General features: G+C 38.2%; 1 protein-coding gene across 7 annotated transcripts in view; it reads right to left on the reverse strand.

The window, feature by feature from the left end:
• CDK14 (cyclin dependent kinase 14) overlaps positions 1 to 17,578 on the reverse strand; it is a 592,881-nt gene that overhangs the window by 452,555 nt on the left and 122,748 nt on the right. For 5 of the 7 annotated variants that reach the window (XM_054495986.2, XM_063667603.1, XM_054495990.2 and 2 more), the window contains one exon: positions 11,931 to 12,176. In XM_054495986.2, coding sequence (XP_054351961.1) covers positions 11,931 to 12,176 — 246 coding nt within the window. Of the gene's footprint in view, positions 1 to 11,930; positions 12,177 to 12,378; positions 12,472 to 17,578 lie in introns of those variants that run through there. The other 2 variants (XM_054495989.1, XM_063667604.1) reach the window with 2 other exon arrangements.

Raw genomic sequence — 17,578 nt, forward strand, 5'->3', positions numbered from 1 at the left:
AGAAACAGCTTTATGGGACAACTATTCTCTGCTTATCGCTTCCCTACTTAGAGTGTAGGCTTGAGATACCACTTTAGAGACGTGGAAATACAGAGGGCTAATCAGCAATTTCTAACAGACACTAACTGCATAGAGATGTGAAATTTAATGAGGCGATGTTAACACTTTTTTTAAAAACCAGATAAAAGTACAGAGAACCGTCAATTATCTGGGCCAGCGGAGGGGAACACTGACATGGATAATGAAAAGTGCACATAATGTTCCGGCTGAACAATGTTTGTCACCCTGCTATAAAGGTGTTCTTAACCCTTGACAGCTCTAGTTCATTGTCTGTGTAATAATAATAACAACAACTAGCTAATATCAAGTGATTATGTACCAGGCCTTAAGCTAATCATTTTATATGTATTACATAAACTTAATCTCTATAATACCACCATGAGGTTGGTTCTGTTACTATCCCCATTTGAACATGAATAATTTATAGACTGGAAAAATAAAGTAACTCATCTAAAATCCTGTAGTTACTGGCAGAACTAGAATTCAAACCAAGATGATCAGAATTGAGAATGATTTTCTTTGTTACTATTACACTGGTGGAATATTCCCACAGAGTCCTAACTCTCACCCACATGGAGAAAATATTAAACATGCTTCGGTCTGTCTTCTATTAAAACCCCACTCGCAGAAGCAAGGATAGGTGTCTGAACTGCAATTTTTATAAACTTCATGAGTATACTTCAGTGTTCACTGTAATGATACCCTGATATCCAGTAAGAATGTCCATAGCTTCATACTGACTTCATTGAAAATTGATTTTAACCCTCACACATAATCCCTTGCTTAAGATTGTTGAGTACCCCCTGAATTGAGGAAAACCACAATGAAGAATCACTTCTCCAGCACATTATACTGTAATTGTGAGAGTGGGTATGAGGGTGAGAGAGGAAGGAGTCAATCAGAACCACGTGACTCCATTAAATAAGGATTTAAAGTCAAACCTGACTGGGCTAATTTTTTTCTTGCCTTTGATCTCCAGAACAAGCTTTATCACCCAGCATTGATAGCCCTATTACAGCCACATTAAGGTAATGCATCACTGATAGGTAACTTGGTTATAAAAACAGATCTAGGTGCTGCACAGAGGTATGGATCCAAACACCACACATGGTAACAACCTGTCAAGGGGGCTTGGTTCTAATCTGGGAATTTTCCACTCTCCAGAAGAGGAAGTAACGCCAAGATGACACACCAACCACACCTCAAGAAAAAGTATCTAAAAACTGAAGTGAAACTCTCATTTGCAGGTTTGCACCCTCCTCCCACATCTCCCAGATTAGGCCTGCCTATCATGGGATATAGATTTTTATGGTGATGAAAAGAGGTAAATTTGGAGCAATTTGTGGAATGTACAGAGGACCTTAACCTAAATATGAGTTTCTGAAAATATGCCCTCTTTAAGATCAGCTTATGACAGCACAACTCAATGAAATCCCTTCTAAATTGGTCCAGCAAGACAGGAAATCTCCCATAGTACTCCCAAGAACTGCAGCTACTGAGGAGCACAGCTGGGTTAGAGGAGGTGACAGGAATAGGGGAGGGAAGGTTTGTCATACCAGTGACAGTATTAAACACTACACAAGGACTAGTCCTAGGAAAAGTGGGCACTCAATATACGTCTGAAACAAATTTAAAAACCTGTCAAACACCCTCTTAAAATATACTACTATAAATAAAATCCCATTCTTTATATTTTGCATGAATTTTAAAGTGCCACTATCTGAAGAAAAAAAACAATCAGCCAGTTACATTAGCATGACGGCCACTGAGGTCAAGGCATTCTTGGTTCCTTGATTTCAGTCAAGTCTCCTAATATATAATGGCCTGTATGTGAAGAGCATATAGATGTATACGGCTGGGAAGGCATGGTATTTTAAAATAGTTTCTACCACAGTATTTCCAAAAAACAATGCTTTCCTCATTAAAACAGTGGCTGTGATGCCACACTTCTATCACGTTTTCCTTCCTTTTCAGCTCTACTCTTGGAGCCTATAAAAGATAACTAATATTTTAAAAGAAAGAATGATAAAATAAAAGTATGACATAAATCATGGTGACCCTTAAGGAAACAGGGTCTTCCTTTGATGCTTATCAGCCATTGTTACATCCTCTAAGCATTGTTAAAAATAACACCCGTGTCTATAAGGCTCCCTTGCTTTCCCATACCTCCCACGGTATTAACTGATCAAACCTTTACCCTGCTGCAGGGGATGTAAAATGGCATTATGCAAAAAGTGTTAATGTCTCCATTTTCTGCCCAATTCAGAATCCAGTGGAAATTAGCCTTTCTACCAAAAAAAAATAATAATAATAAAGTACCCCTTCTTATTACAACAGGGGAGAGAACAAAAAGGCAGCAGACAGGATTTGCTGGGAAGATGGCCAAATAGGAACAGCTCCCATCTGCAGCTCCCAGCGAGATCAACCGGAAGGCAGGTGATTTCTGCATTTCCAACTGAGGTACCCGGTTCATCTCACTGGGACCGATTGGACAGTTGGTGCAGCCCACGGAGGGCTAGCCAAAGCTGGGTAGGGCATCGCCTTGCCCAGGAAGCGCAAGGGGTCAAGGGATTTCCCTCCCCCAGCCAAGGGAAGCCATGAGAGACTGTACCAGGAGGAACGGTGCACTGTGGCCCAGATACTGTGCTTTTACCACAGTGTTCGCAACCGGAAGACCAGGAGATTCCTGTTGGTGCCTAGGCCACCAGGGCCCTGGGTTTCAAGCACAAAACTGGGCAGCCGTTTGGGCAGACACTGAGCTAGCTACAGCAGTTTATTTTTCATACCCCAGTGGCACCCGGAATGCCAGGGAGACAGAACCATTCACTCCCCTGGAAAGGGGGCTGAAGCCAGGGAGCCAAGGGGGCTGAAGCCAGGGAGCCAAGTGGTCTGGCTCGGCAGGTCCCACCTCCACGGTGCCCAGTAAGCTAAGATCCACTGGCTTGAAATTCTCGCTGCCAGCTTAGCAGTCTGAAGTCGACCTGGGATGCTTAAGCTAGGTGGGGGTGGGAGAATCGCCTTTGCTGAGGTTTGAGTAGGTGGTTTTACCCTCACAGTGTAAACAAAGCCGCCGGAAAGGTTGAAATGGGCAGAACCCACTGTAGCTCAGCAAGGCCAGGCCAAGGGCCGCTGTGGCCAGACTCCTTCTCTAGATTCCTCCTCTCTGGGCAGGGCATTTCTGAAAGAAAGGCAGCGGCCCCAAGTCAGGGACTTAGAGATAAAATCCCCATCTCCCTGGGACAGAGCAACTGGGGAAAGGGGCGGCTGTGGGCGCAGCTTCAGCAGAACTTAAACATCCCTGCCTGACAGCTCTAAAGAGAGCAGCAGATCTCCCAGCGCAGTGTTCAAGCTCTGATAAGGGACAGACTGCCTCCTCAAGTGGGTCCCTGAACCCCATGTATCCTGACTGGGAGACACCTCTCAGTGGGGACCGATGGACACTCATACAGGATAACTCTGGCTGGCATTTGGTGGGTGACCCTCTGGGATGAATCTTCCAGAGGAAGGAACAGGCAGCAATCTTTGCTGTTGTGCAGCCTCCGCTAGTGATACCCAGGCAAACAGGGTCTAGATTGGACCTCCAGCAAACTCCAGCAGACCTGCAGCAGAGACGCCTGACTGTTAGAAAGAAAACCAACAAACAGAAAGAAATAGCATCAACATCAACAAAAAGGATGTCCACTCAGAGACCCCATCCGAAGGTCACCAACATCAAAGACCAAAGGTAGGTAAATCCATGAAGATGGGGAGAAACCAGCGCAAAAAGGCTGAAAATTACAAAAACCAGAACACCTCTTCTCCCACAAAGGATCACAACTCCTCGCCAGCAAGGGAACAAAACCAGACGGAGAATGAGTTTGACAAATTGACAGAAGTAGGCTTCAGGAAGTGGGTAATAACAAACTTCTCTGAGCTAAAGGAGCGTGTTCTAATCCAATGCAATGAAGCTAAGAACCTTGAAAAAAGGTTAGACGAACTGCTAACTAGAATAACCAGTTTAGAGAAGAATATAAATGACCTGATGGAGCTGACAAACATAGCACAAGAACTTTGTGAAGCATGCACAAGTATCAATAGCTGAATCGCTCAAGGGGAAGAAAGGATATCAGAGATTGAAGATCAACTCAATGAAATAAAACGAGAAGATAAGATTAGAGAAAAAAGAGTGAAAAGAAGCAAATAAAGCCTCCAAGAAATACGGGACTATGAGAAAAGACAAAATCTACATTTGATTGATGTACCTGAAAGTGACGGGGAGAATGGAACCAAGTTGGAAAACACTCTTCAGGATATCATCCAGGAGAACTTCCCCAGCCTAGCAAGGCAGGACAACATTCAAATTCAGGAAATACAGAGACCAACACAAAGATACTCCTCAAGAAGAGCAACCCCAAGACACATAGTCATCAGATTCACCAAGGTTGAAATGAAGGAAAAAATGTTAAGAGCAGCCAGAGAGAAGGCTCAGGTTACCCACAAAGAGAAGCCCATCAGACTAAAAGCAGATCTCTCAGCAGAAACCCTACAAGCCAGAAGAGATTGGAGACCAATATTCAACATTCTCAAAGGAAAGTGTTTTCAACCCAGAATGCCATATCCAGCTAAACTAAGCTTCATAAGGGAAGGAGAAATAAAATCCTTTAGAGACAAGCAAATGCTGAGAGACACTGTCACCACCAGGCCTGCCTTACAAGAGCTCCTGAAGGAAGCACTAAACATGGAAAGGAACAACCAGTACCAGCCACTGTAAAAACATACCAAATTGTAAAGACCATCAACGCTATGAAGAAACTGCATCAACTAATGGGCAAAATAACCAACTAGCATCATAATAACAGGATCGAATTCACACCTAACAATATTAACCTTAAATGCAAATAGGTCAAATGCCCCAATTAAAAGACACAGACTGGCAAATTGGATAAAGAGTCAAGACCCACCAGTGTGCCGTATTAAGGAGACCCATCTCATGTGCAAAGACACACATAAACTCAAAATAAACGGATGGAGGAATATTTACCAACCAAACGGAAAGCAAGAAAAGCAAGGGTTGCACTCCATAAAACAGACTTTAAACCAACACAATTAAAAAGAGACAAAGAAGGACATTACTAATGGTAAAGGGATCAATGCAACAAGAAGAGTTAACTATCCTAAATATATATGCACCCAATACAGGAGCACCCTGATTCACAAAGCGAGTTCTTAGAGACCTACAAAGAGACTTAGACTCCCAAACAATAATAGTAGGAAACTTTAATATTAGACAGATCAATTAGACAGAAAATTAACAAAAATATCCAGGACTTGAACTCAGCTCTGGACCAAACAGACCTAATAGACATCTACAGAACTCTCCACCCCAAATCAACAGAATATACATTTTTCTCAGCACCACATCACACTTACACTAAAATTGACCACATAACTGGAAGTAAAACACTCCTCAGCAAATGCAAAAGAATGGAAATCATAATAGTCTCTCAGACCATGGTGCAATCAAATTAGAACTCAGGATTAAGAAACTCACTCAAAACCACATAAGTACATGGAAACAGAACAACCTGCTCCTTGATGACTACTGGGTAAATAACGAAATTAATGCAGAAATAAAGATGGTCTTTGAAACCAACGAGAACAAAGATACAACATACCAGAATCTCTGGGACACATTTAAAGCAGTGTGTAGAGGGAAATTTATAGCACTAAATGCCCACAAGAGAAAGCAGGAAAGATCTAAAATTGACACCCCAACATCAAAATTAAAAGAACTAGAGAAGCAAGAGCAAACACATTCAAAAGCTAGCAGAAGACAAGAAATAACTGAGATGAGAGCAGAACTGAAAGATATAGAGACAGGAAAAACCCTTCAAAACATCAGTGAATACAGAAGCTGGTTTTTTGAAAGATCAACAAAATAGATAGACCTCTAGCCAGATTAATAAGGAAGAAAACAGAGAAGAATCAAATAGACACAATAAAAAATGATTAAGGGGATATCAACACCAATCCCACAGAAATACAAACTACCATCAGAGAATACTATAAATACCTCTATGCAAATAAACTAAAAAATCTAGAAGAAATGGATAAATTCCTGGACACATACACCTTCCTAAAACTAAACCAGGAAGAAGTTGAATCCCTGAATAGACCAATAACAAGTTCTGAAATTGAGGCAGTAATTAATAGCCTACCAACCAAAAAAAGTCCAGGACCAGAAGGATTCACAGTCGAATTCTACCAGAGGTACAAAGGGGAGCTGGTACCATTCCTTCTGAAATGATTCCAAACAACAGAAAAAGAGGGAATCCTCCCTAACTCATTTTATGAGGCCAGCATCATCCTGATACCAAAACCTGGCAGAGACCCAACAAAATAAGAAAATTTCAAGCCAATATCCCTGATGAACATGGATGCAAAAATTCTCAATAAAATACTGGCAAACCAAATCCAGCAGCACATCAAAAAGCTTATCCACCACGATCAAGTCGGCTTCATCCTTGGAATGCAAGGTTGGTTGAACATAAGCAAATCAATAAACATAATCCATCACATAAACAGAACCAAAGACAAAAACCACATGATTGTCTCAAAAGATACACAAAGGGCCTTTGACAAAATTCAACAGCCCTTCATGCTAAAAACTCTCAAGAAACTAGGTATTGATGGGACGTTTCTCAAAATAATAAGAGCTATTTATGACAAACCCACAACCAGTATCATACTGAATAAGCAAAAACTGGAAGCATTCCCTTTGAAAACCGGCACAAGACAAGTATGCCCTCTCTCACCATTCCTATTCAACATAGTATTGGAAGTTCTGGCCAGGGCAATCAGGCAAGAGAAAGAAATAAAGTGTATTCAATTAGGAAAAGAGGAAGTCAAATTGTCTCTGTTTGCAGAGACATGACTATATATTTAGAAAACCCCATCATCTCAGCCCAAAATCTCCTTAAGCTGATAAGCAACTTCAGCAAAGTCTCAGGATACAAAATCAATGTGCAAAAATCACAAGCATTCCTATACACCAATAACAGACAAACAGAGAGCCAAATCATGAGTGAACTCCCATTCACAATTGCTACTAAGAGAATAAAATACCTAGGAATCCAACTTACAAGGGATATGAAGGACCTCTTCAAGGAGAACTACAAACCACTACGGAAAGAAATTAGAGGACAAAAACAAATGGAAAAACATTCCATGGTCATGGATATGAAGAATCAATATCATGAAAATGGCCATACTGCCTAAAGTAATTTATAGATTCAATGCTATCCCCATCAAGCTACCATTGACTTTCTTCACAGAACTGGAAAAAAACTACTTTAAATTTCATATGGAGCCTGCATAGCCAAGACAATCCTAAACAAAAAGAACAAAGTTGGAGGCACCACACTACCTGACTTCAAACTATACTACAAGGCTACAGTAACAAAAACAGCATGGTACTGGTACAAAAACAGATATATAGACCAATGAACAGAACAGAGACCTGAGAAACAACACCACACATCTACAACCATCTGATCTCTGACAAACCTGACAAAAACAAAGCAATAGGAAAAGGATTCCCTATTTAATAAATAGTGTTGGGAAAACTGGCTAGCCATATGTAGAAAGCCAAAACTGGATCCCTTGCTTACACCTTATACAAAATTAACTCAAGATGGATTACAGACTTAAACATAAGACCTAAAACCATAAAAACCCTAGAAGAAAACCTAGGCAATACCATTCAGGACGTAGGCATGGGCAAAGACTTCATGACTAAAACACCAAAAGTAACGGCAACAAAAGCCAAAATTGACAAATGGGATCTAATTAAACTAAAGAGCTCCTGCACAGCAAAAGAAACTATCATCAGAGTGAACAGGCAAACTCTAGCATGGGAGAAAATTTTTAAAATCTATCCATCTGACAAAGGGCTAATATCCAGAATCTACAAAGAACTTAAACAAATTTACAAGAGAAAAAAGAAAACAACATCAAAAAGTAGGCAAAGAATATGAACAGACAATTTTCAAAAGAAGACATTTATGCAGCCAACAAACATATTTAAAAAAGCTCATCATCACTGGTCAGTACAGAAATGCAAATCAAAACCACAATGAGATACCATCTCACGCCAGTTAGAATGGTGATCATTAAAACATCAGGAAACAAAAGATGCTGGAAAGGCTGTGAAGAAATAGGAATGCTTTTACACTGTTGATGGAAGTGTAAATTAGTTCAACCATTGTGGAAGACAGTGTGGCGATTCCTCAAGGATCTAGAACTAGAAACACCATTTGACCCAGCAATCCCATTACTGGGTATATACCCAAAGGATTGTAAATCATTCTGCTATAAAGACACATGCACATGTATGTTTACTGCAGCACAGTTCACAATAGCAAAGACTTGAAACCAACCCAAATGCCCATCAATGATAGACGGAATTAAGAAAATGTGGCACATATACACCATGGAATACTATGCAGCCATAAAAAAGGATGAGTTCATGTCCTTTGCACGGACATGGATGAAGCTGGAAACCATCATTCTCAGCAAACTAACAGAAGAACAGAAAACCAAACACCACATGTTCTCACTCATAAGTGGGAGTTAAACAATGAGAACACATGGACACAGAGAGGGGAACATCATACACCAGGGCTAGGGGAGGGATAGCATTAGGAGAAATATCTAATGTAGATGACAGGTTGATGAGTGCAGCAATCCACCATGGCAAGTGTATACCTATGTAACAAACCTGCACGTTCTGCACATGTACCCCAGAACTTAAAGTATAATTTTAAAGAAAGAAAAAATATATTTTTTAAAAGGGCAGCAAACAGAAAGGACTCAGAAAAAAACAGGATATTATAGCATCCTGCTAAAAGAGAAAACGAAGCCATTTCCAGTTCGATAAGGTAAGAGAAAAGACATTTTTCCAGGGCACATTGAATTGGAGCAAAAATTCCTAAAATAAAAAGAAAGCAAAGCAGTTCCCACACAAAGTAATATAAATGACCTTATATATATATTTAAAAAAGTCATCCCAGGGTGAACCAGGAAAGAGTAAGCCCAAGAGGATCTAAAGAAATTTAAAAATACAATAGAGAAACAGTGAAAATTTCCAGTAAAACTTGATGGCTTGAACACATGTATTTATCTCTCCCCCTTACCAATTCATACTAAAACAATAGTAAAATTAAAACCCATAAGGGCTATCAAAATGAGTAAAGAGAACACTAGAGACGAGATAGAAATAAAAATGTAAAGACAGGACACAAATGGTTGAGAGGTCACATTGCCTAGGATGAGTGGGGGGGGAAAAAAAAAACCTTGATACCTACATGATCCAAGGCATAAGCCAGTAAGAAATAAGTCAATTCATACTTCAGAATCCCAAAAATACTCACAAACTGGAAGCTGAAGTTCAAGTTGGGGCTACAAATGATATGATTAGTTGGAGTGAATTTAAGGTGGAGGTCTTTGCCCCTAGTCTCCCTCGGCCAGCCCCCATCCCTTCCTAGTCCCGCCAGAGATTTATTATCTGAAGAGGTTGAATCAGAGAATTCAACTGGGGCTTGGATACCAGGCAGAGTGGATATCAGATTGAAGAGTCATACTGAATGAAAGAAAAAAAAATCATGAGAAAGTCTGCATAGAGAACTGAAGGGTCCTCAGTCCCTTCTTGATCATCTCAGAATAGTGACAGCTAGGTATATATGTCCTAAAAAAAATAAATTGGGTAAGTCCATTTTGTGAGAAACACCCAGTAATGAAAACAAGATCAAGAGATAGCGACATTTGAGAGTACTTAAATAAGACGACTAGGTCTTCACCAAGAGTCCCTATGCTGAAGCCAACCAACTGACAAGCCACCCAGGCACAGAGCTTCCAATCAACTTCTGAGTACATTACTCATAATACAAACTGACAGCCAACAGTTTATCTCCAAGAGGCATGACATAGACCCACCAAAAATCTCAAAAGGTAAGGCAGAGACCAAAACAAATAAACAGAAACAAGAAACTCAAAGGAAATCCAGAAATAATTCGGAGAATATGTAAAAGGAAAAAAAATTCCCCAAGCTACATTTTGTATCCTCAGAAACATATGAAGTGATATGTTATTCATTGAAATAGAACAGGATACTTTTTAAAAGAGCATTCAAAGAATAAGAAAGAGTTCATGGAAATAAATATTAGTATAATTAAAAATGTAATTGAAGGGTTAAAAATTAAAAGTTAAAAAAACCCAGAAGGTAGGAAAAAAAAAGATTTAAAATAATAGGGAAAAGATAAGGTTAACTAGAAGATCATCCAATAATGTCAACATCCAACTAATAAAAGTGTTATCTTAAAAGAGAGAGAAGATTAAAAAAATTAAATAAACATATAAGAAAACTTGTTGAAACTGAAAGAAATTAACTCAAAAATTGAAAACACCCATCGATACCAAGAAAAAGGATGTCACCAGAGATGAAAAGAAAGTCCTAGAAAGTTCCACAAACAAAAAAGCAGATAAAGGATGAATTGGGAAACCAGAATAGTCTAGGGATTTCAATACAATCTAGGCACCTAGAAAACAATAAAATAAGGTATTCAAAAGTCTAAGAAAAAATTATTTTCTAAACTAGAATCACATACTCGGCCAGATTATTAATCAAGTAATCAATCACAGATAAAAACATAGTCATATGGCAAATCCCCCCATCACCCTTTCTCAAGAAGCTACTGGAGGATATACTTTAAAACAATGAAATAAACCAAGAACAAGTAAGACATGTAACCCAGAGAATGGGTATTTAACACTAAAAAAGGAGGAAAAAATTCTCAGAAAAGGACGCCTTATGACTATAGGATTAGAGATTAACCAATCTATATTAAATTAGGACTATGAAGAACTGCCAGGGCAATCTCAGTGGGGGAGACAAACTGATAGATTATCTGATTTGTTTTGGAGACATTTTACACTTTTGTCATATAGTTGCAGGCCTCAAATTGTGTTTAAAATTATGTTAATTTGAACAAAGGAAAAGTAGACAATGACAACTAAGAAAATCAAGAAGTTGTGCAAGGAAGGAAATTTATTCATAGCACACTTGTGGTTTCCCTATGACCAAAATTTACATTATCATACAATTGTAAATAATGTATATTAATTTAAGCCAAAAAATAGGAAAAAAATGTATTTGAGAATAGAAATATAACAGAGAATATTCTCTCTTGGTGTGTTCCTTTCTAACTTGTAAATCACTAGTTATATCTAAAGTCTGTTTCCCTCTAACACTTCTTTCTGGACATTCTCTTTCCTTTGGTCCTATTGAATCTACCCTACACAGATTTCTACTCCAGCATTTTCCATTCAGTACAGGGCTTTGTCCTGGAAAAGAACTTCAATTTGTCATTTTACGGAAGTCACATGAGAAAGACTGGTGGACTACCCCCCCCAAAAAAAACTGGATTAACACAAGTGAACAAATTTTGATGTTTATTTTGCAATGAAATTCCTTGTGAATTTGCTAATTTCAAAACTATCCTTACTGCCTACACAGTAAAGTTCAATACCCTCTCCAAGGGTTTGAAATACAAAAGACTTTTAATTATAAATTCCTCTAACTAGAAACAATTAAGGGGGAAAAATGATTTTTCCAAAAATAAGTTGAATCATTTCATTCATTTGCTTGCTTAGTGCTTATAAATAAGGAGTCCATATATAGTTTGCTCTTTCTCTTTCAAAACATTCAGCCACCCTGGGAGAGAATGCATAATAAGGCACTGATAAAGTTTCCTGCTGTCTTCCAGCACAGCATGCTATCATAAGAGGGCTATTCCTTCTGTTTACCCAGTGATAAACAAAAAGACTGCACTTACCGAGCTGGGGCTGGAGTGCCGCCTAACTTTAGGTGATTCTTTGCCAGTGGAGGAGGTCTTAAAGTTAATGCAAGCATTGTTCTCAGAATGCACCCTCTTTACTTGATTAGCTGGTTTCTCAAATGGGTCAAAAGTGCTCTGTGTCCTCTGAACTCTGACTTTTTTATCCTCAGGAATTGTGTCCAGGGGTTTGATCACTGAGTCCATTCCCTGGCAGTTCCGTGTAGACATCTTTGTGACACATATCTGAGAAAAGAAGAAATTAAATTCAGAACTGTTCACTACAACTTTAATATCACTAAACATGCCAATATATAACTCTAGAAAGCATGCCAATTTCAGTTTCAGGAAATACCCAAAAAGCCCACATTCTAAAAGCTACATCAGCATAAATTACAGTATAAAAAATTCCTCGCAATCATTCTGTTTATACCCACTTAGAGCTTACAGTAAAAAATCTACCTCTAAAATGAGAAACTTAAGGCCCAGGCTGCTAGTAGTACCCTAAGATGATTCTTGAACTCTGTCACATGTTTTACCATCTGACTGGAAGTGGTTTATTTCTGAATCATTAAGAGGTTGGGTAACTGGCCTTAATTTAAAAAACAAAAAATAGGCAAATCAAATGGACACTAACTGATGGGTCATCATGTAAGCAGCTAACCTAGGCTAGAGAAGGAAAGGGCATTATGTTGTTTAAAAGTTTTATGCATGAATATGTATGCTTAAAATCTGTCCCCATCTTGATTTAATCTCCAAATTGGAATGAATGGAGCTAATGGTTAGAGATATTAAAGAACTGAGGACAATGGTGGGGGTTTCCTTTATTTCAAAGCTAATGGATAAAAAGAAATAACATTGTAAAAGAAAAACACCGAAAAGCACTCATTTCAAAATTTGGTTTACATTACTCCACTAGACCTCCACTTCCTTCCCTTCTTCTTCCTTCTTCACCCATTCTCTTCCCACCCAGCCTTCCCCACCCTGTCATTTTATTTTAGTCTCTGTGACTTTTGCTCCTTGCTTTTTACTTTAGTTCTAAGCCTGTCATTCTCCCGATACTCTGGAGACTTTGTTGTCCTTATTAAATAATTTGATGGCCTCTGGCTTGTCTGTAAAGCTAGCTAATTTAATTGTTCTCTCTAAAGAAAATATAACTCTAAATAAAATTGTTTTTAGAATGTTTTTCTTCTTATAAAAAGTTCCCACATCCCTATATGCTATCAAAAGCAGAAAAACAGAAGATATTTATGAAAAGCCCACATTGTTAAGGTAAAAATACAGTTTTTGAATACACACTTTGGATCCGTGGTTGGTTGAGTATGTGAATACAGAACCCACAGATACACAGAGCTAATATGTATAGAATGACTCCATGTGGGGGATAAATGCAGCTATGTATATGGATAGATATAGACAGATACAGATATAAATACAGACACAGATGCATAGATATAGATATTTGTGAGTGTATGAGCATGGTGAAAAGTATACAGGAAAACACGCCAAACTATTAATATCAGATATCTCTAGACATGTGGAATTGAATGGGTAAGATTAGCAATTTTTGGTACACTCTTGTGTGAATTTTATAATAAATATGCCAAAGTATGTAATGTTTTAAAAACCACTAAAGTAGAAAAGTATGTATAATTAAAATAAGCCATTTCAAGTTTTTGAAACAAAAAGTTTTTAATTGTTAAACATCAACCCTAAGAGTATGTCTCAACTACTAAGCACAGGCTGAATTCTAACTAAATCAAATGAGAAGAATATTATCATACTTTCTAGCATGTGAGAAAACAGCTGAAGATATTTTTAAAAGACTCAAGGTAGAGTCCTCTAGTCATGATCAAAAAGTAAAAATTTATTACAAGTATGTTGGAGCATGCAATATTTTAAAGGATTTTTGTGCTCTTCTTAAGGACGTGAAGGCAGTAAATAAGAAACCACCCACATCACTAAGGCAATTAAATTATAAATACATGGGCCTGAGAAGTCAATGAACTGCAAACACAGAAAATTTGAAAGAAAAAAAGATGTAAGGGCACGCTGAAATCAAATTACTTAAAACAGAAAGTAAAAGATAAGGATGACAGAAAACAGTTGATGACTAAATAATAGAGAAAGGCAATTAGAAAGCATCTTGGACTAAATAAAAATGGTAACACAAAATATGAAAATGGTGAGATTCAGCTAAAGTAGTACTTTAACTGTAGGAAAATTTGTAATACTAAATGACTACAGAAAAGAAGAAAAGTCTCAAAGCAGTGACCTCAGCTTCCACCTTAAAATACTAAAAAAACAAACAAATAAATAAATAAAGCAAATAAAAACCAAGATAAGGAGAAGACTGAAATAATAAAAAAGAAAGTGGATATAAATAAAATAGAAAACAGAAAACAATAAAGAAAAATCAATAAAACCAAAAGCTGGTTTTCACAGAAGTTTTTTTTAAATGATGAACATCTAGCCAGACAGATAAGGGGAAAAAAAAGTAGAAAATATACATTGCCAATATTACTATCAGGAATGGGAGCAGTGATATCACTACAGATTTTCTACAAATATTATAAACAACATTGTGCCAATAAATTCCACAACTTAGATGAAACCAATTCTTTGAAAGACAAAAACTACCAAAGCTCACTCAGTAAAAAAAAAAAAAATAGATAACTTGAATAGGCCTGTGTCTACGACAGAAATTGAATTTGTGGTCAAAAACATTACCACAAAGATAATGCCAGGGCCAGATGGCACCACTGGTAAAGTTTAACCAAACATTAAAGGAAGAAATGACATCAATTGTACAGAAACCCTTTCAAAATATTGATGAAGAGGATATACTTCCCATTCATTTTATAAGGCCAGTGTCATTCCAACACCAAAGCCACACAAAAACATTGTAAGGAAACTACAGATCAATCTCTCTCATGAACACAGATGCAAAAAATTACTGGTACATCTGCAACAAATTGAATGCAATAATATATAAAGAAGATAGTAAACCATGACAATGTCACACTGATCCCACAAATGCAAGGTTGGCTTAACATTCACAAATGTGTAATTCACCATTTTAAAATACAGTGGTAGGCAGTCTCTAACATGGCTCCCAGTAACACCCACTTCTAAGTATTCACACTCTTATGTAATACCCAGCTCTTGAATGTGGGCTGCATTTGTTGACTTGTATCCCATAAATATAATATGGCAAAAATCATAGGATACTGCTTCTGAGAAAACATTATAAGAACAATGTTTCTTCTATTTTGGTGTTCTCTCTGCCTTGAGTATTCCCTCTTAGATCACCAGACCTGGGGAAAGCCGGCTGCCATGCCATGAGGCAGCCCTGTGGAGAGGCACATGTGCAGAAAGACTAGGGCTTGGAAACAACCTTGTGAGTCAAGTTTTCAGGGCCAACCACAGTTCCAGCTTCCTGTTTGACTGGACTCTCATAACAGACCCTGACCCACCTAAGGATCATCTGCAAGAGACTCATAGGAACTAAGATTTTTTAAAAATGTATGTTGTTTTAAGATGTTAAGTTATGGGATAATTTGTTATGAAGCAATTAATACACAGTTTTTTAAAAATCATATGATCATCTCAATAGACTCAGAAAAAGCATTTGATAAATTCAGCATCCATTCACGATAAAAACTCTCAATCAACTAAAAACAGAGTAAAACTTCCTCAATCTGATAGAGAGCATCTACCAAAAAATTACACGTAACATCATACTTAATGCTGAGAAACTACATGCTTTTCACCTAAAAATAGGAAAAATTCAAGGACATCCACTTTCACCACTTTGATTTAACATTGTATTTTAAGTTCTAGAAAATACAATAAAGCAAAAAAAGTCATTTGTTGGCTTCAGGAAACAGAGGAACTCCAATTACAAATTCTGAGCCTATACAATTTAAGCAAGAGAAACTGTTACAGAATCTACTGCAAGTACAGCTTTCTCTCCATCTTCATGCCTTAATGGCCTTACAATACATACTTTGAGTCAGGTAGCCTCTCATTTAATGGATCTGACTATGGCACACTTGATAATTATAAAAATCAGTGGAAACTATGCACCTGTGAAAAACCAACATCTCCAAAGTATTCTATCATTAAGACAGAAGAGTGGCAGCCTTTCCCTAATTTTTGAGAAAAAAAAATTTAACAAGGTTCTCAACTTAAAATATTTCCCATAAATATTCTTAAACATTTCACGTTTATCATTTTTGCTAACTACTAGCAAATTACAAAATAAAAGTAGAAAACAATCAACTTAGCTGGGCATGGTGACGCACACCTGTAGTCCCAGCCTTTGGGAAGCTGTGGCAGGTGGATCATTTGAGCTCAGGAGTTCGAGACCAACCTGGGTAACATGGAAAAATCCTGTCTCTACAAAACAAATACAAAAATTAGCCAGGTGTGGTGGTGCACACCTGTAGTCCCATCTACTCAGGAGGCTGAGGTGGGCAGATCTCTTGAGCCAGGGAGGGCAAAGCTGCAATGAGCTGCAGAGTCCGTGCCACTATACTCCATGTACTCCAGCCTGGGCAACATAGTGAGACCCTATCTCAAAAAGGGAAAAGGGAAAGGGGAAAGGGGGGGCGGGGGAGGGAAAGAGAAAATGGAAAAGGGGGAAGAAGGGTAAGAGGGGAGAAGAGGGGTAAGAGGGGAGAAGAGGGGACGGTAGGAGAGCTCTTAGAATAAAATTATTTAAGTATCCAGGGTGCATGAAGAGAAAAGCAAGCAGCCTGGGTCTTAGCAATGAAAGAGGGCTCTGGAGGACACAGTACACACTGGCGCTACTCCCCCGCGTACAAGTCTTCAGTTGAATGCTTATATTAACTTGTCAGCAATCTGAATAAATGCTTCCCACCCCAAATAGAATCTTTCTGCCCACAGCAAAATGCTTATGGTCAGTGCAGTAAAAGGTCTTAGTAAAAGATAAAACCTCATATATTAAAAAACTCAAAAGCATGGAATGTCAAATTGGAAAAAAATCACTAAGAACCCAAACCTCAAAAACACAGATTCTTCCAACCACCAAACAGTAGCCCTTTTATCCACTACTAACTTTCATGTGCACCCCTAGTGCCCAGATTTTGGCCTATGTTCCAGTTCTCCATTAAGGAAAGGAAGAAATCTTTGGAAAGTAATAGATTCCAGTTCACAGTGCAGGAAGTGTGAAAGAGCCAGGAAACATCCAGCTGTTACCAGAAAACTAGCATCCTTTCAAAAATGTCAGGGATCGTGCTAGAAGGACAAAGGAATCTGCCTAAAGGAGCTCCCACCAATCAAACTGTGATTATTTATTCGAGCATCAAAAGGAAAAATAAAAGTATGGTTAAATAGAACAAGCTGAGTTGTTGAAAGACCATGAGTTCATTATGATTTCAAAAGAGAAAAGTTACTATACAGGCCAAATGGCAGCTATAATATAAAAGAAGTATGAATATAATACTATACGGTTGATTTTAAGACACAGAACTGTGAGTAAGCCAAGAAGTGCTAGAAAAAAAGTACCAAGGAACTGTATCAAGGACAGGAATGAATGATCAGGGCCTGTGGGGAGGGTCCAAGAAGCATGAGTGTAGAAAGAAAAGCAACACAGCATGTTTCAATGACAGCAGACCAGGTGG

This window comes from Pongo pygmaeus, chromosome 6 (genome assembly GCF_028885625.2).
Source record: "Pongo pygmaeus isolate AG05252 chromosome 6, NHGRI_mPonPyg2-v2.0_pri, whole genome shotgun sequence".
Lineage (NCBI taxonomy): Eukaryota > Metazoa > Chordata > Mammalia > Primates > Hominidae > Pongo > Pongo pygmaeus.